Source organism: Penicillium riverlandense (genome assembly GCF_028828495.1).
Source record: "Penicillium riverlandense strain IBT 135883 chromosome Unknown utg000002l_segment0_segment0, whole genome shotgun sequence".
Lineage (NCBI taxonomy): Eukaryota > Fungi > Ascomycota > Eurotiomycetes > Eurotiales > Aspergillaceae > Penicillium > Penicillium riverlandense.
Genome location: NW_026643195.1, coordinates 1,786,300 through 1,805,189, shown reverse-complemented (window position 1 = coordinate 1,805,189; position 18,890 = coordinate 1,786,300). Strand labels below are relative to the sequence as shown.

General features: G+C 50.4%; 7 protein-coding genes across 7 annotated transcripts; 2 read left to right on the top strand and 5 right to left on the bottom strand.

The window, feature by feature from the left end:
* Positions 1-167: 167 nt before the first annotated feature.
* Positions 168-3,623, bottom strand: N7474_003024 (mitochondrial 54S ribosomal bL33m domain-containing protein; the record flags this gene model as incomplete). The annotated part of the gene is made up of 2 exons (XM_057194439.1): positions 168-337; positions 3,314-3,623. 2 exons carry the CDS (start codon positions 3,621-3,623, stop codon positions 168-170), a joined length of 480 nt encoding a protein of 159 aa, XP_057055794.1.
* Positions 3,624-5,154: 1,531 nt separating this feature from the next.
* Positions 5,155-7,144, top strand: N7474_003023 (uncharacterized protein; the record flags this gene model as incomplete). Its single annotated transcript, XM_057194438.1, has 5 exons — positions 5,155-5,158; positions 5,331-5,631; positions 5,691-5,895; positions 5,956-6,885; positions 6,956-7,144. 5 exons carry the CDS (start codon positions 5,155-5,157, stop codon positions 7,142-7,144), a joined length of 1,629 nt encoding a protein of 542 aa, XP_057055793.1.
* Positions 7,145-8,313: 1,169 nt separating this feature from the next.
* Positions 8,314-8,928, bottom strand: N7474_003022 (uncharacterized protein; the record flags this gene model as incomplete). Its single annotated transcript, XM_057194437.1, has 1 exon — positions 8,314-8,928. One exon carries the CDS (start codon positions 8,926-8,928, stop codon positions 8,314-8,316), a length of 615 nt encoding a protein of 204 aa, XP_057055792.1.
* A 768-nt stretch (positions 8,929-9,696) lies between these two features.
* Positions 9,697-10,098, bottom strand: N7474_003021 (uncharacterized protein; the record flags this gene model as incomplete). Its single annotated transcript, XM_057194436.1, has 2 exons — positions 9,697-9,833; positions 9,963-10,098. 2 exons carry the CDS (start codon positions 10,096-10,098, stop codon positions 9,697-9,699), a joined length of 273 nt encoding a protein of 90 aa, XP_057055791.1.
* A 992-nt stretch (positions 10,099-11,090) lies between these two features.
* On the top strand, positions 11,091-12,417 carry N7474_003020 (putative zinc metallopeptidase; the record flags this gene model as incomplete). The annotated part of the gene is made up of 2 exons (XM_057194435.1): positions 11,091-11,100; positions 11,153-12,417. The coding sequence occupies 2 exons, from the start codon at positions 11,091-11,093 to the stop codon at positions 12,415-12,417; spliced, it is 1,275 nt and encodes a 424-aa protein (XP_057055790.1).
* A 79-nt stretch (positions 12,418-12,496) lies between these two features.
* N7474_003019 (NAD(P)-dependent alcohol dehydrogenase) lies at positions 12,497-13,522 on the bottom strand (the record flags this gene model as incomplete). Its single annotated transcript, XM_057194434.1, has 1 exon — positions 12,497-13,522. The coding sequence occupies one exon, from the start codon at positions 13,520-13,522 to the stop codon at positions 12,497-12,499; it is 1,026 nt and encodes a 341-aa protein (XP_057055789.1).
* A 1,738-nt stretch (positions 13,523-15,260) lies between these two features.
* On the bottom strand, positions 15,261-17,488 carry N7474_003018 (uncharacterized protein; the record flags this gene model as incomplete). Its single annotated transcript, XM_057194433.1, has 7 exons — positions 15,261-15,268; positions 15,337-15,702; positions 15,767-15,909; positions 15,977-16,375; positions 16,705-16,947; positions 17,000-17,103; positions 17,153-17,488. The coding sequence occupies 7 exons, from the start codon at positions 17,486-17,488 to the stop codon at positions 15,261-15,263; spliced, it is 1,599 nt and encodes a 532-aa protein (XP_057055788.1).
* Positions 17,489-18,890: the final 1,402 nt, after the last annotated feature.

Genomic DNA, 18,890 nt, shown 5'->3' with positions numbered 1-18,890 from the left:
TGCTGACGTATGCAGAGCCAATGGACGATAGACAGGAAATCGTAAAACCGTCTCCATCAAACCAACTCTGGCCCTTCGAACGACCCAGTCACACACAGAGTGGACTAGATTCGACCACCCTCATCAAGAAACCGGAAACCAGATGGAATCGATGGGTGGTTCCGACTTTATTTTGCCTTGCCGCCCTTGGTCGCTTCAAGGAAAAGCACCTTCTTTTTAACGACGGGATCGTACTTGAGCATGCTGAGCGGTCGGTGCACGCGCGGACGAATCATTGTGCGGTAGTAGCCCGTCATGGCCATGGAGATGAGCCGGACGGCGATGGTTCGTGACTTTGCTGGAGGGTGGAGAGCATGTTAGTTTAGTAATTGAATGGATGGATGGATTGGATGTGGTGTTGATTGATTGCTGGGAGGTTTGCGATTCATGGCGCTGCTGCTGGGCAATGGGAGAAGGAGAGGGGGGAGGATTTGAGAATGCAGAGGGTTCGTCTGGTGTTGAGGACGAGTTGGAGGTAACGCACATTTCTTGGCCATCTTGCAGGCGGGTGTTGGGATTCAACGAGGGATGCTTGACGGGGAGACACAAATTCGAGATTCCGCAACGGAGCAAAACGGGGTCACGTGGCACGTGATTTCATTCATTGGTCATGTGATTTGGCGATACCCATTGGTTGGCGGGGATGTATACAGGCAGCCATCCATCGAAGCCACTAACATTCTCGATTCAACTGTCATCCTCGCACGAACAGGCTCTGTTAATTGGCTGACTCGTACATAATATGTCAGACATTAATGCATAGTGTGTGGGAGCCTGTGATTATCTGGCTTCCAGCCTCGAACGGCAAGTCCAGGAAGGGAAATGAACTTGATTCGACATTTGGACCCTCTGTAACCAAGACAGTCAGCACGGATTCTTAGCAGGCATACAGTTATGACTAATCTAGAGAATCCATGCAGCTCATCTTGATTAGAGCAATGTGTCACTCGGACTCAGGGCTGTTATATGCAAAGCGACTTATTTCCTGAAACAATCAAAGATCTAGAAGGTCCGCGTCAGTCTGGAGCAGTCGGCGGTGAGAAAAAGAACTGCAGTGGAGAGCAAAATATACGAGAATCCTCACGAAAGCCATGCCGACCTACAGTATACTTTTACAGCAGGAGCATGACCTGGGACATGCAGGAGATAAGCATGGACGAATGGAAGGGCGCCATGGATGTGCAACAAACCAGACAATAGATTTTTGCCATAAGAGCGTTCGGTAACAAGTGCCGATCAGTTTGGAGAGTTCGCGTAAATCCCATCTTTTGACGCCTGAAAGCCGTAGGTGCTCCGAACATGATAAGCGCTTTAGGCCAACGAGCCCTCGGAAAGTGTCCTTTTTTGCCGAGCATCCAATCAGTCTTAAACCCGGGAAGCTGGATCTATATAACAGCCACTAATTTAGTCCCTCTAGTTAACCCGAGCGTGGCTTCAAAAAAGAGAACCCGACGGTCTGGGTTGTTAACTTGAGAGCCGCAGACATCCGTCGTCTCATTGAGTTATTTTAACGGCCAACTACCTATAGAGATACTTAAGAGGCAGACGGACTTAATTTTACGTATTAAATCACCGCGTAGGAGGAGGGTATGGACGAAAACAACAAAGGGCAAGCAAAATGGGACAGGCAGGAAGGGGAAACACAGGCAGGAAATTTTGCCATCGCTTAGATCTACCAAACAATTCTAGGTTATCAGGGTATATTCTCCACTCCGTAATTTACTAGGTGGTCTAACTGCCGCATCCTAACGCCTAATCAGTTGACCATTTCAATATGGCGTGTGTGGGGGTGGTGGGGGGAATCCGAATCAAACATGCGTTCGCTACTAAGACTTAGGGTACCGTACTCATTCAGGGGCTAGATACCTCTCCTAGAGAGGTTTCCGTTGGACTGCGAAATGCCAGATCCAACACAACCCCGGAAACAAGCCGACTTCTCCAGATTGTAACTCAACAGCCATACAAACTAATAAGAATATGTTTGAAGATTTAGAACTAGCTGGCTCCATTGCTATATTACAGTACTTTATCTGGTTCAAGAATGCTGATGTGGCCATTGGTCAAAGTCGGGGTTTTCTTAATGGTTCCTTTGGATTAACGAAGTGCATAAGAGCGAGGGGCATAAGAGCGTTCTTCTTTGGATCGCGTTCCCAAAGATACGGGAATAGCTATTAAGAAAATTGAAGACTACTTTGAGGAGACAACACTCTATAAAATCAGTCAGATCAAAGGGTCTCAAGACGTAGGTATTGCTCAGGATACCAATAAGGATACTTCAACTCACAAATTCTTTCACCATCTTGATGTCTCCCCTGAACTCGTCCTCCGATATTACCACACGAGAGGCCTTTGACCGCAAAGTCCCTTCATCTCGGCTTCCACTTATGTGCACATTTTGCTCATACATATCACCATCCAAATTCTGGTATGTCCTGCGATCCTGGAGTGGCAGATCGGCATCACTCCAGGCGGCGGTGGCAGATTTTCTCTTTGGCCGTGAGGGCGTAGCGTAGGAGTTGGAATTGAAGGTGGAAGGACCGTATGCGTACTGGCTTGAACCCTTCTTGCTCGCGATAAGGGATTTGAATGGAGGGAGGCAGCCAACTACCATTGCTGCTCTTTTATTAGTCCCATCTCTTTGCTTTCGACCAACCTTCCTAGTTCGGGTAGCAGAGGTGTTGGAGACTTACAGATGGTTGATTCAGCAATTCCCCACACAGCAAGAGCTGCTTGGTCCGAATAAGCCTTTCCGACAATCTCAATCGCTCGAATAATTGCTCCTGCAATTACAAGGAAGCTGAGAGAAAAGACAACGACCAAGCCAATCTTTTGCCGAGTATTGATTCGCGCCCCCCAAAGGATGAGAAGTGGTAGAGACATGACTACTCTTTCTGTCAGTCTTCCTATTCTTTTTGTCGTTGTCCCAGTGTGGCCATACTTAACAAATCCGTGAGAATGTCAACCGCAGTGCTATAACTGATAGATATGACAGATCCTCTTTGGTCAATCGGCTTTATGCATTTCCCTGTCCTAGGTAAGTTTCAATCCAAATAATGCCGTCGTAATCCTGAAATCCATTTCATACCAAATTTGAAATAGTTTGATGCCGGATGGCAATTGAACGCCGACGCAAACCAGCAGCCACAATATGCCAATGCAGTAAAGACGGTAATCCCCCACCAAAGCCTTCGGTATTTTGGCAGCCCTTCAGACATCATCCAAAATAGTGAGAGAAAAGATGCTTTGATGCTCCAAAGTACCGACCAAAAGATACCGATTATAGCGAATTCGTAGTACGTATAGTGTTCTCCATGATAGACGATGTCGGGTCCTGTCATATCGAGGATCATATAGTATAAGTGCGGTGCTTGCAAGGTCTGAAGAATGGCGTTCGTAACGAAGAATGCTAATGCGAGAAGGACGAAGTAGTCGTCAACCATCAATCGCTTTGCTAATTTCAGACGGATCGCAATGCGGATGGCGGCGAAAACTATCCCAAGGGCAGCACCAGCCCAAGTAATCCCAATGAATCCCTGGATGGAAACCTGCGTTGCAACCCCCTGAGGGTCGAAAGTACTCGTCATCGTGTTGAGAGCAGAGTTGTGAAGAATATATTTGCTGTACGCAAATTATCAGTAAGAGGACATCGTTAAATGATTTCAAAGACCAAATTCCGTCCTTCGGGGTTGATAAAGAGGGGGCAGAAAGCTTATGGTGGCACTCTACAAGATCCCTGCTATTTAATCTATGGTAGAAAAATTCGAATGCATGGGGTGAGAGAGCGCTGACGGTCGACGCCCGCCAAGATGGATCCCCGGTCGAGAAACTTCCTCGCTAGCAACAAGAAAAAGCCTGGCGCGCCGGGTGGACTCGTAGCTTTCAGCTAATACGATCAGGATGGGAAACACAGACCCAGCTCTATGGTAATAATGGAGAAATTATTCTCAATCTAACACGGTGTCTGTTCATAGACTTGAGGGGCGCAATGGTGGGCGGCAAAATCAAACTAAAGCCAGCCGGTTTCAGGTTTCAGGATCCTTGTATTTGAAATGAATATTGTTCAAATTTTACCGACGCACATGTGGACAATTCAGTACCTCTAATGCCAATTGGGCTGCGGGTATGCTTAGTGCCGTTAATTTATCGACGCAATAATTAAATGGCCACTTCTGCCACGTTAGAGAAGTGGATCTTTAAGATCTGTCAAAGAAGTAGATCTCTCAGATCTGTTAAACAAAAAGAGAGATCGATCAACAGATCGATCAACTCGATTTATCGCCTATGCGCAGATCTCAATCTTTCATGTCAAGCAAAAGGTTAAAATGATAACAGTCATTCCATCCTTCAAAAGGAACTAAACAATGAGTGGGTACTCGGACGGGAAGAAATCAATATGGGATTTTGAACTAGTTCAATAATCTAGTTTGACAGAAGAGGGGCTAAAATCTAAGCGAGGCCCCGCCGTAGTATTGTACCTGAGCATGGGACAAATCATATCTCTGCGTGCGAATGTGGCGGGCGTTGGTCAAAATCTGAGCCCCGTTTCGGCCCGCCCCATTACTCCAATGTGCTTCTTCTTGCCCTTCGATTGCATGATTTGTGGCCAACTAATGTAGCCCCTAAGCTACTTTGGAAGTAGCAATAATGCTTTGTTATTTCCACGCCTCTGCTCTAACTATATCCAGGAAATCCCGAGAAAGGCGGTACATCCCGACATCCCAGACAACTTAGCACGGACCACATAGCAATGTTGCTTTCCCGAGCAACACGTTTGCTACTACGGAATAGATGCCGAGAGACCAATCGCTGGACGTCGGTTCAATCCAATCCTTGAAAAACGGTTCATAAAATCTAAGGTTAGTGTAAGCGTGTCTGCTTTTTCTTCCTTGGCGCTGTACGCGAACCGAGCCGGATGCTCGGTGTTCCGTCATCCGCAGGATGGTGCCTTCGTAGTCTCTTAAGTATTTCATTCTCTTCGCGTTCCTTGCTACTTAGCTTTCTTCTGTCTTATTGAAGATTCTTTTCTTGTTTTCTGGAGTTCAGCATGGTGTTCAGAGTGTTATCTGCCCTGGCCCTTGCAAGCCTCGGTTATGCCAGTTCGCAGACCTCCTGCAAATGCGTATGTTTCCTCCCCTACCCCACAGATGAAGAAGGCGGGCCCATTCAAAAAAAAGAGCTCTCAGTAACGCCTCCTGCTTAGACTCCCAATGATGCATGCTGGCCCTCCGTTGATACCTGGGACACTCTCAATACCACTGTCTCAGGGAAGCTTATTCATAACCTCCCTGTAGCGATTTCGTGCTACCCCGGACCTTATCAAAATGCGGAGGAATGCGCCTATGTCTACTCGCAATGGTCCAATTCCACGTTCCAGGAGCTGTCTCCAGTTGGATATGTTTACCCTACGGACGAGCCTTGCCCGCCGGTTGACTTGAGCTCCGGCGAGACCCCTGGGACTTGTGTTCTAGGGCCTGCACCGGTCTACACGATCAACGCAACGGAACCAGCAGAGTTAGCGGCTGGTATGGCATTTGCCCAGAAGAACAATGTCCGTCTCGTTATCAGGAATACTGGACACGATCTGCTCGGAAAGTCAGTATCTTGGCCAATAATTTCCTTTCCCTTGTCTAACCAGACGTCTTCTGTTTCAGATCCGAAGGTTACGGGGCCCTCCAGATCTGGATTAAGTATATCCGAAACGGCATTTCGATCCAAGATAGCTATGTGCCCTCTGAAAAATGTGCCCAAAACGATTGGACTGGTGCCGCTGTGACCATTGGTGGCGGTTATGTCTGGGAGGATGTGTACGAAGTCGTCTTCCCGCGGAATATTACAGTTGTGGGAGGGGGTGACCCGGTATATATCTCAAGCTTCCCCCAATAGATACTATCGAGCTAACAATGGTTTTTCTTTGAGACCGTCGGCTGCATTGGCGGTTATATCCAGGGAGGTGGTCACTCACCGGCTAGCCATGACTACGGCCTCGCTGCGGACCAAATCCTCGAAGCTCAAGTGCTTCTCGCCAGTGGCCAAATTGTCACTGCCAGTGCTTGCCAGAATTCCGATCTCTACTTCGCCATCCGTGGTGGTGGCGGTGGAAGTTATGGAGTGGTTCTTTCCATGGTCGTTAAGGGATATCCCTCAAAGCCCGTTGTCGCTCATTCCCTTGCGATTATGCCTCTTGGCAGCGAGACAGACACTCTCTTGGAGGCTGTGACTGATATCTATACGGATTATCCCAGTCTCATGGATTTCGGCTTCAGCGGTTATGGTACTTGGTCAATCAATGGTCCCCAAGTCCTCTTCGGGGATCAGACGATTGGCTACGTGCATGCGCTTGCTGCGATGGATAAGTCGCTGTCGGAGGCACAGAATGCATTCCAGCCGCTTCTCCAGAAACTGCAGACCTACAACGGCACGTCCTTGTTCGTCTCGCTGACTTGGTACGAATTCCCGACATACGCATCTTACTACCGAGCTATGTCTGGTGCGCACCAAGCTGTTGGGACACCGAACTCAGCCATGTCCTCTCGAATGTTCAGCAAATTGGCTCTTACCGCTAGCCGGACTGCTCTTCGTAGCACGATTGGTGTCATGGCTGGCCAAACGGAAGAATATACCATCAACAGTGTTGAACTCGTCGCTGGTGGCAAGGTTCTTGATGAAGACCCATATTCTGGCCTCAACCCCGCCTGGCGATCTACGTACATTGTGAGCGTTGTCGCCCGAGGCTGGGCGGATGGCTCCAGTGCCGCCACCGCGCAGAGCGTCAAGAACGATATTACCTATGTCAAGGGTGGGGCGATGAGAGCTCTTACTCCCTTTTTGGGGAGCTATATGAACGAGGTTTGTTCTCTTGGGCCCCTACATTTTTTTTTTTTTCTATTAGATCCTGGAATTTAACATCACGTTACAGGCTGACCGCAACGACCCTCTGTGGGCTTGGGACTTCTTTGGCTTGAATTTCGCTCGTCTCACTCAAATCAAGGCGGAGTACGACCCAACGGGCCTGTTCTACTGTCCCACCTGTGTGGGAAGTCCATCGTGGTATCAAAAGTACCTGGATGGGAAGGACTATGGTCCTCTTTGTCCCACTGGGCTTTAGATTTCTTCGCCGGCTAGTATTCTAGCTGTTTCTCTCCCTATTATTTCATCACTCGTGCATTCCTTACCTTCTCACTTGTGTTAACACTCACTCCTTGAAATTTCTTTCCCATTAATTAGGCCCAAAGATTTGAGAAGAATAATATAATCCATTCTACCTCCAGAAACTTGATACTATTTCGCAATATCTGTGATCGGGCAGCCAGATCAAAAGAAAAAACAATGAAAGTAAATCCATTCGACAATGGAAGTTCCCAGATGAAAAAGGAAAGAAGAAACGAAATGAGAGGAGGTGCGCACGGTTGATCTGGAGAGTCAGGGCTACGCGGAGATGCAGAAGAATCCGGATTAGAAGGTGGCGACGCAGTGTTTGTTGCCAAGGGCGATCTTAGGGGATGGGTTAGGGAGTCACTTCGGGGAGGGGCGCCTGGCTAATCGGTTGGTTGGGGTAAAAGATGACGGAGGAGGACTGGAGGGGTTTGGTGGGGAAGTATAGTTAGGGCGTAACTACCGACCCTATCGATGAGTCAAGGTGTGGTGGGACAATGACGACGGGTGGAATTTGTTTTAGGGTTACTGCCTACTTGGACTCGAATTATTGTAGAAGTCTCTTCGTACCATCGACATTCATTGGGGCCATGACTGGGCAAGAACATAGATGGTAGGTATAGATTGCTATCTGCTCAAGGACCAGTTCATCACCTCGGAATATCATAACTAATGATTCTTCTCCAACATAGCAGTTTATGCAAATGAGTCACCCACAGCCACCACTCAGATCCAATCCCGAATCATGCACAACAGGCCTGGCTGCAGGTCGGATTCGCCGTTGGAGACGGCCTTGCAGCAGGTGGCCAATCACCGACTGTTGCTCCAGACAGCACAGCCGCAGCTATTCCCGATCGGGAGACCGCCATCTTCAATTCAATTCCAAGTCGATGAGAATGACTGAATGATGTATCAAGGCGGGGTTGGCTCTCTGGGCCAGGACCAGAGAGACGGGTATTCAGGCATGCCTGGCGTGAAACGCAGGCCATCCGTGAGGATTTTCTTTCAGCCTGGTTCGAGGGTGTCCAGTAACCGGAGCGTAGGGTCCAATGTTGTAGGTAGTTTGACAGTCACAAATCGCCATCCTCTATAGATCGGAATGGCAATGCATGCAAGAATCCTTCAGCGGTAGTACTCCGCCGGCCGGTAGATGCGCGAGGACTCGTACAGACGCTCAACACGGTCCACGCGGTCCGCATTATACAAAGAGCCTCGGGCGGGCGAGCCACGCGGCGAATGGTAGACGATAACGCGGCGCTTGGGCGAGCGAGGCTCGCGCTCAACGATAGCGCGCGAGGGCGACTCGGGCGTGCTGGGTCTGGGCTGGATATGCTCGACAGCCGGACGACGCGGGCCAACGGGGTAGGTGCGGTCGTAGCTGATTTCCGGTGCCCGCACAGCCGGCGCACGTAGACGCAGACCGTCGGCCAGAGCGGCTAGCAAGCTGCGGACGGCGAGGGCGTCGCGCGGGAGCTTGACGCGCCTGGGTTTGCCGCTCTCGCGGTCGACGACGGAGTAGTGCTTGCCGTTTTGGCAGTAGAGGTACTCGGCAACGTCGCGGGCGTACTGGCGGCCGCGCTCGCAGAGATCACCACCCTCGCGGTAGGTTTGTAGTGGATGGGCGCAGTGAGGACAGTGTTCAGCGTGGGACTCAAAGGCCGCCATCACGTAGTGCTCGTCGTCGCCGAGGTCGCGCACGACAACGACGAAGTTGGTGGGTTCGATGGGGGCAGGCATGGTGTTTGAGCGGCCGAGAGAGAAGAATCGGCGGACCACGCTGCGGCGGGGGGTTGTTTCTTGGGGTTGGAAGAACGAGGAGGGGCGGCGGAGGGAATAGGTGGTGATGCGTGAGGGCGACACCGTGACTATATGGGAGGGTCACGCGCGGTATAGATTCGATGGGTCACAGGAAATCTGGACCCGCTGAATGATGAACGATGGGATGATGGGAAGTGACGATGTATGCTTTGCACTGGGGGGGGAGGGAGCTATTTAAGCAGACAAGGCATCCACAAAGTATACTTCGTTCGTTCGTTGACATGCCGATCGCGGCCTAGAGGCTCAGGCGTGCGGCTGTGCTTTGGCGGCGGGCGAACTAGGGCTAGAATAGAAACGCCGCCAGTCTCGCCTCCCCTCCCCGGTCTGATTGGTGCCCATGCTGACAGGACACGGTGAACCCCCTGGAGGCCCATTCGCCGAACCCTCTGCGTTCTCGGGGAATGATGGCATCGTGGCTGGTGTGTTTGATCGAGTCCCCGGCTTGTTGTGTGCACCCTCCGTCATTTGTGCTGCAACCGCGGGCCCAGCGTCTCCCGATACACACCACCACAATTAGCATCACTAAGCGCGGGGAATGGTTCCCTTTCCATCGCTTCCATATTTGGTGATACGATGGATGTTTCAACCATCGCGAGTGTTCCAAAATAACCTCGACACCTGCCAGCCTACCAATCTGCAACGGCCCCCAACCAATCCCACGCGCACCAGCCTCGAGGCCGCTCCGCCTCAAGCCACAAGCCCGTATTTCTCACTCGTCAAGCCTCTGCCATCATCCTCGTATCCCCAATCATCGTCCGCGTGCCAGGTCTCAAGCCACAACTCGTCTCTGCGCTGATCGTGTGATTCGGTGCCCGAGCCACAAGCTGACAGGGGAAAGATCTGGATATCGAACTTACAAATCGAGCCGACTCTCCGATGCACCCGGGCGTAACGAGGGCCAGTCTAGGTCTGCATCTCCGACTGAACTATCTATGTTCCTCCATCTGCCTTACCAGGCACCCGCAAGATGATCTGTGTTGGGTCGGTGGTCCGTGATGCCACCTGGTCAGATGGCCCAGTTGCGAGCGATCTCCGCAACAACACGAGGAGGATGAAATGATTATGATGGTTGGTCTCGTGTTCATCCATCTTGTACCCGGGTGAAACCAATACTCATTTTCTCAATCATCCGAACTACACTGTCATTTATTTACACCCCACCCCCAAGTACTACACTCCCTCCCGCCCTATGAAGCACCACCACCTCACCTTCTCTCAAGCCCTGCCGGGCTAGCTCAATCGGTAGAGCGTGAGACTCTTAATCTCAAGGCTGCGGGTTCGACCCCCGCGTTCGGCTATTCCTAAGAACATCTTGAGACCTTTTTTTTGTATTCGGATCAAAATTTATTTTTTTTTGGCTGTGGGTGGTATGAGTGGCTGATGCGAGACGGGGACTCCACCGGGTGGAGCGGTCGGGCCGGAGCGGTCGGTTGAGCATGAGCGCATGAACGCCAGAGCTAAAACACAGATAGCATGCTCGGACATGCCAGCTGAAATCACGTCAGAGGCTGGACTGAGGCAGCAATGTTGCTGCGCCGCAAGTAAGAAGTAAAATTAACATGGTAGGCCTTAAAACGCCCCGTGAGAATGATGACCGTGGCTGGTGTATCTAGGCTAGGGTCTGAGCGCAAGGCGGATCCCGCCTCGTAGTTCGCGGAGTGGATTGATTACATCTTAGTCGGCTCGTGAGAATTGTAAAATAGACTAATTATAAATGGTGCAGAATGTTGGATGGTGCCATCGTGCAGCCTTGTTCCTGCTGCAGGCAACCACATTGACAGGGCTGCATGAGTGGGTTAGTCAGTTACTCGATGTGGAGATGATGATAGTTGCGACAGTGTGAACATATCCTCATTCCGTGTCTAGCCGCCCGACACGATTATTATGACCTTGACAGAATGGACAATAATTCGGCAGTCCGTTATAACAGCTACCGTCGCAAACTTTTATTTTGGCCGGTATCAATTGCCGAGTAATGCGGGGGCACGACTGGGGCAGTTTGCCGATGTGGTGGGGATAAGCCCATATATATTTTGAGCACCCGGAGTTGCATCATTCTGTTTGCATCCCCCATAACCACAATGCAGTTAAGTGCGTACAAGAACGAAATCAAACTACAACATCTTGACTAACCGCTCGACAGCCTCGAATACAAGCGAACTACAAACCCTGCTGGATCGCTTCCGGCCCGACCTCAAGCCCTACGAGGCCATCTACCGGACTCTCCACAACGAGCCCGAACTGTCCGGGCTGGAGGAGGTCACCGCCCAGAAAGCCGCTGAGCATCTGCGCAGCGTGGGATATGAAGTACATGCGAAGATCGGCGGACACGGTGTCGTAGGGATTCTACGCAATGGCGACGGCCCGACCATCCTCCTGCGGGCGGACATGGACGCCCTACCTTTGGAAGAGAAAACCGGATTGGATTACGCGAGCACACGGACCGTCAAGGATAAAGACGGCGTGCGCAAGCCGGTTATGCACGCGTGCGGACACGACACGCACGTTACGACGATGATGGCGGCGTCGACTCTATTGCATGCCGCGCGTGAGCACTGGTCCGGCACGCTGATCTGTCTGTTCCAACCGTCGGAAGAACACTTGGATGGCGCGAAGGCGATGCTGGATGATGGGTTGTACGATCGCATTCCCAAGCCGGACGTCGTCCTCGCGCAACATGTCGGGCGCATGCGCGCGGGGTCTATCAATCTCCGCGCGGGGCCGCTGCTCACAGCCGCGGATTCCTTTGACGTGCGGATCTACGGGCGCGGAGGCCACGGCTCTGCACCACAGACGACTATCGATCCCATCGTTATCGGCGCGTCGATCGTTATGCGCTTGCAGTCTATTGTCTCGCGCGAGGTGACGCCGGGGAAGCTGGCGGTCGTCTCGTGTGGCAGTATCCAATCCGGACATAGCCCTAACATCATCCCGGACGAGCTGGACATGAAGCTCAACGTGCGCACTTATGATGCCGCAGTGCGGGAAAAGGTCTGCGCGGCTATCCACCGGATCATCGAGGCGGAGTGCCAGGCTGCAGGCGCGACGCAGAAACCTCTTATCAAAAAGATGTTCTCGACGCCTGCGACGATCAACGATGGAAAGACCATCGATGCGCTTCGCGAGACCTTCCAGCCGTATTTCGGAGATAATCTCATCGAGATGGAGCCTCCGACTGCGAGCGAGGATTTCTCTCTGCTAGCCACCGCGGTGGGCGCGCCTTACGTGATGTGGATGTTTGGCGGCACGGATGAAAAGACCTGGGATGAGGCCGTCGCCAAGGGGACTGTGGATGAGCTGCCGAGTAATCACTCGCCCTTCTTCGCACCTGTTATCGAGCCGACGCTGCGCACTGGCGTGGACGCCATAGCGCTGGGTGCGCTGACCTTCCTCAAGCGCAAGCAATGAGATATAAAGAAGAACTTGATTGATATTCTCTCCAATTACCCCGAATCATATAACACCTAACGCCGTGAAGCAAAGCTAATCAAGATGAGCCCACATGGACAATAATCTTCCCCCTAGCCCTCCCAGACCTCAGCTTCTGAAACGCCTGCACCGCATCCTCAAACTCATGGACACTATCCAACTCAACCTTGATTTTTCCCTCTGCAACCCAATCCCCCAGGATCCTAGCATGCTCCTGCGTATTCTTATAGAAGAAAATGACATACTTCCTCTTCCCCCCGCCCAAAAACGCAGGACGCACCAGCCTCTCTGCAAATGTCGTAAAAGCCGACGCACCAACTTGGACAAACGCCCCGCCCTCGCGCAGGAAATGATCCGACTCGCGGTACAGGGAAGCAGGAGTGCCGATGTGGTCGAGGATATGATCAAAGATCACTCCTCGCGTGCGTAGCTCGGCTGGCAAATCCTCGACAGCGGTGTAGTCGATGACCTCGTCTGCGCCGAGGCCGCGGCAGAACTCGACGTTGCGCGTCGAACACGTCGTGGTAACGTGACATCCCATCTGCTTCGCGATCTGGATAGCGAAGACGCCGCACCCGCCAGATCCGCCGTTGATGAAGACTTTCGCGCCGGAATGCACGTGCTTGTACCCGTTTAGGGCCTGGTATGCCGACTGGCCCGCGATGCCCAAGGCAGCCGCGTGGTCGGGGTTCACTCCCTCCGGGAGGTGGGCTAGTACGCTCGCCCGACTAACCGTGTACTCACCCAGCGCCCCGAACTTGACAGGCTGGTTATGGCTGCCGAAGACCATGTCGCCCGGCTTGAAGTCTGTGACGTCGGGTCCCGTTGCGGCGACGCGGCCACAGAAGTCTAGCCCCGGGCTGGCGGGCATTCCAATTACCAGACGCGCTGGGAGTCCCATCTCGGGGACTTTGTAGTCGGCGGGGTTGAGCGCGGCTGAGGTCACTTCGATTAGGACTTCGTCACTGCGGAGAGTGCGTGGTGCGCGGGCGGCTTTGTCTAATGATAGGTTCTGCTCGAGACCGCCGGCCGTGCTGCTGTAGAGCCAGGCTTTCATGGTGGAGGGCTGTGTTGGCGCGGCCATGGCGAGTAGGTAGATGGGTGGTAGTGTTGTAGTTGTAGTGATGAATGTGGTTGTTGATGTTAAGTGGGGCAAGTGGAGAGCTCCGCCCATAGCTTATGTCAAATCTAGCACATACGACGTCCCAATTTGGAAGTGCGAGGAGCTCATTTCATAGAGGGAAGGTTGTCTAAAATTGAAAACTGACAGCCCACATGACAATTTTTACAAGGTATTCAAACTATCACTTTTAAATCCCCAAGTCACTAAGTCCTTATCTTAGACGAATATTACCTCCATCCTACGACTTATTTGAGCATGCCGAAAACTATTTGGAATTGGCAGTTCGCGAACAACTCAAAGAAGTACTTTCTACGGAAGTGTTTCTTGCCTAGGCAACCCAGGTAAGTTACACTTAACAATTGGTTTGGTACCTTCCTATTACAGCGGTGTGGCCGTCTCTCGCCAAACCTTAATCTGCAATTACGTGAAACGCCCCAACTGGGGTCAAAGTCCATAGTTCAGGTTCAAAAGATCATCATAAAGTATTTCGAGGGCCAGATTATGAAAAGTGGCTTGCTGATATAGGAGATCTAATGCGAGGTCAATGCACATTTTCCGCTTTAAGCAATGAATAGTTGAAACTTTTCGTGTTCGAGGCAATTAAGCTTTAAACCATCTTAGATTGATAAGCACTGTGGCTATGCCGAAGATCTCTGAGATAATTATCATTATCATTTACTGAATATGGTCTAGGGCTCACCATACAGAAGCTGCGAGGGTGTCAGGGTGCTTGGTCAGAGATACATTGAGTTAGGAACTAACTACAGTCAGGCCTAGCAGAAAGAGACCCGCTGGAAGACCGTACTCCCCTCCTTATGGCGAGCCCCGTCGAGGCACCGGCAGAGATATAGTGTGAGCCTAGGCTTTTGGGGATAGCGGCGATAAAAGTTGTGGACCGGCTCCTTGCATTATCCAAATACTCGGCAGGTTCTTGAGTAGGGCTATCGTAGCGAACCCATTTCACTATGTAGTGTAGCTTCGGCTGTCTGTCTTCGACCTTTCTTGATCCATCATGAGTCAAGGACTTCTTCAGCTTGCCATTCCTCGATTCCTTCGACTTTAATAGGGGGCGGCAGTGCGGTGGTTTGTCCGATGACAGGGTCGTCAGCAACCGGTCGGAGCAATGATCCAATGAAACAGGTGGTTTACGCAAGTTCTCCTTCAGGATAGTGTGGCTCCTCAATAAGGATCTACAGGCCAGGCATTCTTCTGATACTGTATCTATATCCTAGATTGCACAGATTGCGGGCTACAGCAAGCGGAGTATCTTAAGAATCATCTCTAATATTCGGCTATTTGACAGCGTTAAAGCGCCGCCAAACAAAGCTAGATTGCCACAAAGCATCACAATAATTATTCTGGATACTCTTTGCGGTCATCTGCTAGAAAAACCTAATTTGTATCATGATGAGATGGCGATTTTCTATGGGATGAGCTCGATGTCTAAGCGACGATGTCTACCATCGGTCGCGCTCTTTCATTTAAAGGTTGGTCAAAGACTGCCCGGCCGAAGGCCAGAGAGCGCAACCTTAGTCTGCATGATGAGTACCTCCACTTTATCTCAGATTTCCGAGATTTCCATTTATACCGTCTTGCCTATATGGATGAATCTTGAAGCGATATAGAACCATTACAGGGCTGTTATAGTTGGCATCGAATAAATCTAGCTTCCGCCGACTGAATATTACTCTGTTGGATCCTACTCTTCTGTTCAATATTGACTATGTCCTTCAACGATGCTTCATTCTACTAGCATCCCTACTTCACTAACCTACCTACAACGTGCCCTAACATCTCCCAACCAAACTCGTTTTGTCCCCTTCCCAGTTCAACCGTCGTCCATGGCCCAGCCTCTCTCACGTAGCTCCCCGAGTCGCGATTAATATGACATCCTCCCATTAGTGTCGGCCAAACAACCTCGAACATACCCTGGATCCAACGAGTGATAGGAAACTTCAGATCGGCGAGAACATGCTCGACGAGCACCCATTGTCCACCGGGTTTAAGCAGTGAGTACAGAAAGCGACACGTCTCCTCTGGAGCGGGCACAGAGCAGAGCACACTGAAGGTGGTGATCGTATTAACAGAGGCGGGGGTAATGCCATGGTCATAAAGGACATCGACATTTTGAACACCACAGGCTAGATGATGTCAGGATTAGGGAGTGGCCTTGAAAGGAAAGGATAAAACAAGCTAGTAACTAACAGATTATCATAGTAACATCTTCGAGGCCGGCTTTCTTTACATTCTCCCGTAGCCTCTTGTGTAATCCAACGCACGGCTCAACAAGATACAACTTGATGATATTCTCACTTTTATAGTGGGTCAGATTCTGACCATCACCGGGCCTATACATAGTCATTTACTGCAGAAGTAAAGGGTTACTGCTTGCATAGAAGTATCCAGATTACATACCCGATGTCCAAAACAATACCGTTAGCAACCGCGGCCAGAGGAGATATAGTGGGCCTGAGAGCCTTGGACGCCAAAGGGCCAAATGTTTTCCACAACAGTGTGAACTGTTGGCTGTGCCAGTGTTTGAAATTAAATGCTAGACGAGGTCTGCGTTCGATGGCCAGAACCTCTAGGAAGTTGTAAGCCGCGAAAACGATTCCAGTTAGCACCATAAAGGACGGGACGAAGATATCTATGATGCGGTTCAATGGATAGACAAGGCACATCATGGCTGTGCAATATATCACAATATGATACAGAGAGGTTTTCGTTTCAAGAATAAAGGTGAGAATGAAAAGATGTTTGTTCCTCTGCGATCTGTTAAGGCAAATGACGGTAACGTGCGGGGCTTCGCCCTTCCTGGGAAAATTGATTAGCTAACATGTACCATGACTTGGCAATAGTTACAGTTACGAGACATGAGTCATATAATAATTAGAGTAAAATACTGTAATATAGATAACAAGAGAAATATTTCTATGCCGGGGCTATTCTAAATATAGTCTAGTGGATCTTGGCATAAGGGTTCGCGAAACGATCGGAGAGTGTAGGTTGGTGACACCAATTTCGAGACAAACCGTATGATTGCATTATCATCACTAATAATCAGCCAGTCTAGGTACAGGAACCACTACATAGGTTTCGCTTGTGACCAATCTCAACCCCCATGTCTCAGAACAAGAACCTACGTCAGGCACAAGGCCGCGACAGAAGTCAAAACGAACAGGACACTGAAATCAGCCCATCCTCGCACACCCTGTGCTCCATTTGTAGGGGTCGTGCTGGCAGCGGTCTTAGTGGAAGAGGGTTTGTCACCATCGTCATCGCTCCCGGCACGAATAACACCACCCTGGACCACGGCTGGCACGTTGGAACTCTTTGTACCCGACGCCGCCTTCCTGAACTCGTCGAGGGTATCGGCGCCACTAGAACTAAAAGTAACGGTCAGTGTCTTAATCCGACCGCTCCCGCTGGCACACTTACGGTGGGTTGATCACCCCAACCATTCCGGCCTGGCAGTGCCCGACTTGCCCGCAGTAGAACCAGATGGGGTTTGTGTCGTTAACGGCCAGAACGAAGACGTTAGACTAGTAGAATATCAGAAAGGCTTTCAGACTGTGAAATTGACAAACGCACCGACTCGGTACTACCAGGGAAGAATCCGCTGTAGAAACTGCTAGAGCTCATGGGTTGGCATGGGTTGCTGAATGCGGCTTGAGCCACCGAGTGATCGCCCGGATAGAAGTGGAACTCGACTTGGTCTCCGGGGGACACCATGAGGGTATCCGGGTCAAACGTCAAGCCGTCTTTACCAACATCAACAGAGTGGGTGGAGCTTGAAGAAGAACTGCTCATAGCCGTGGTTGCGGCAGTTGTCGTCGTGGGTTGGCTGCCACCTCCACCGCCACCTCCCCATTGAGCTGCGGCCAGAGGGAGAACGAAGGGAACAAGAAGAGATAGAGATGCCCTCATTGTTGCAACTGCTTAGAAAATCTTGAAGCGGTGTGGATAGAAAGTACTTGTGTAAATTCTACCTCCTGAGAATCAGTAGCTGGCCATCCTTTATATATATCTAGAAGTATAAACAATAATATGAGGTGGATGTAGTTTGCATTTACCCCTTTGGGTCGTATTCGTTTCCAACAAAGGCAGTTGAAACGTGATCTAGAAGAGCTTCGGCACAGCCCCATCAACCTTCCTAGCCTGAGACAGCTCTATTCCAAATAACTGGCAGCGCTAAAAAGCCAAAATAGCTTACCTTGAGAAAGTATAAACAACTCATTGCTGGAAGAGGAAAATGCAAATGGGCCATAGATCAGATAACATGCGGGTTTCAGAACTGAACACCGACAGCTACGCCGGGCGCCATACCATCACCGCTCTCGTTTTCTAGATCTATCCATCACAATTAAACAAAGACAATCTTTTGACAACTCAGCCATAGATCCTGGCTCTGGAGTGGCGCAGTTCAAGGGGGCTGCAAAGAAGGTTTGGCATACGACACAGGCCGCCATTCCGAAATAGGAAGGCGCAAACCTACCTGCTCGAGCTCCGGCCACTTCCCGCAATATTGGAGAAGCTGCTTAATAAAAGGTTCTAAGAACACAGCATCAGTTGAGCCTTTGAAAATACGAGACAAACTAATATAGTCTTGAGCATAGGCTGGTATTATCTGCTAGCGTTGGCCCCGATGAAATTTAGATACTTGGACTGGTGCCACGCCGAGCGGTGATCAACTGGTCCACCTATATCCTACCCGTTTATCACATCCAAAATCATTAACAAAAGCAAATAAGCTGGTAGAAATCTTGTAGTTGAGGGTTCTGGTTTTTCGCTCTCCGCTGGGTTTTCTTTGTCCAACCAGCCCGGGAAAGAGCACGTTTGATGCTAGATGATGATATTTGTTGAACTCGTCCTATAAAAGATAGCCGTCTCTTCGACATATTGGTCGGGTTTTCGGCAAGGCAGTCATAAACAACGTCCACCATCACAGGAGTAATGCTGTGTAGCGGGCCGGGAGAAATTAGAAGAGATCTGGGACTGCCGAACAGCTGCATGTTCTTACGTATGTTAGTGGTAGAATGCTCACTACACTTTGCAATCTTGGCTATTTGTGACGTGGCGAGTCTGTTCCTGCTGCGTATCATATGGACCATGACCTTACGCTACCAGGAATTGAGGCTTCGTGCCACTTTGAAACGGGCTAGAAGGTTTGTTGGTACTTGGATTGGGCCGCTTGTGCTAGGACGGCTCCATGATGGGTGTGGTAATTTTTGGAGCTGTAATAATAGAAGATAATACAGATCACCTAATTTTTAAAACGGTTAGCACTGTACCATTATTGTGAATTGAGATGCGACAGTGTACCTCTTGA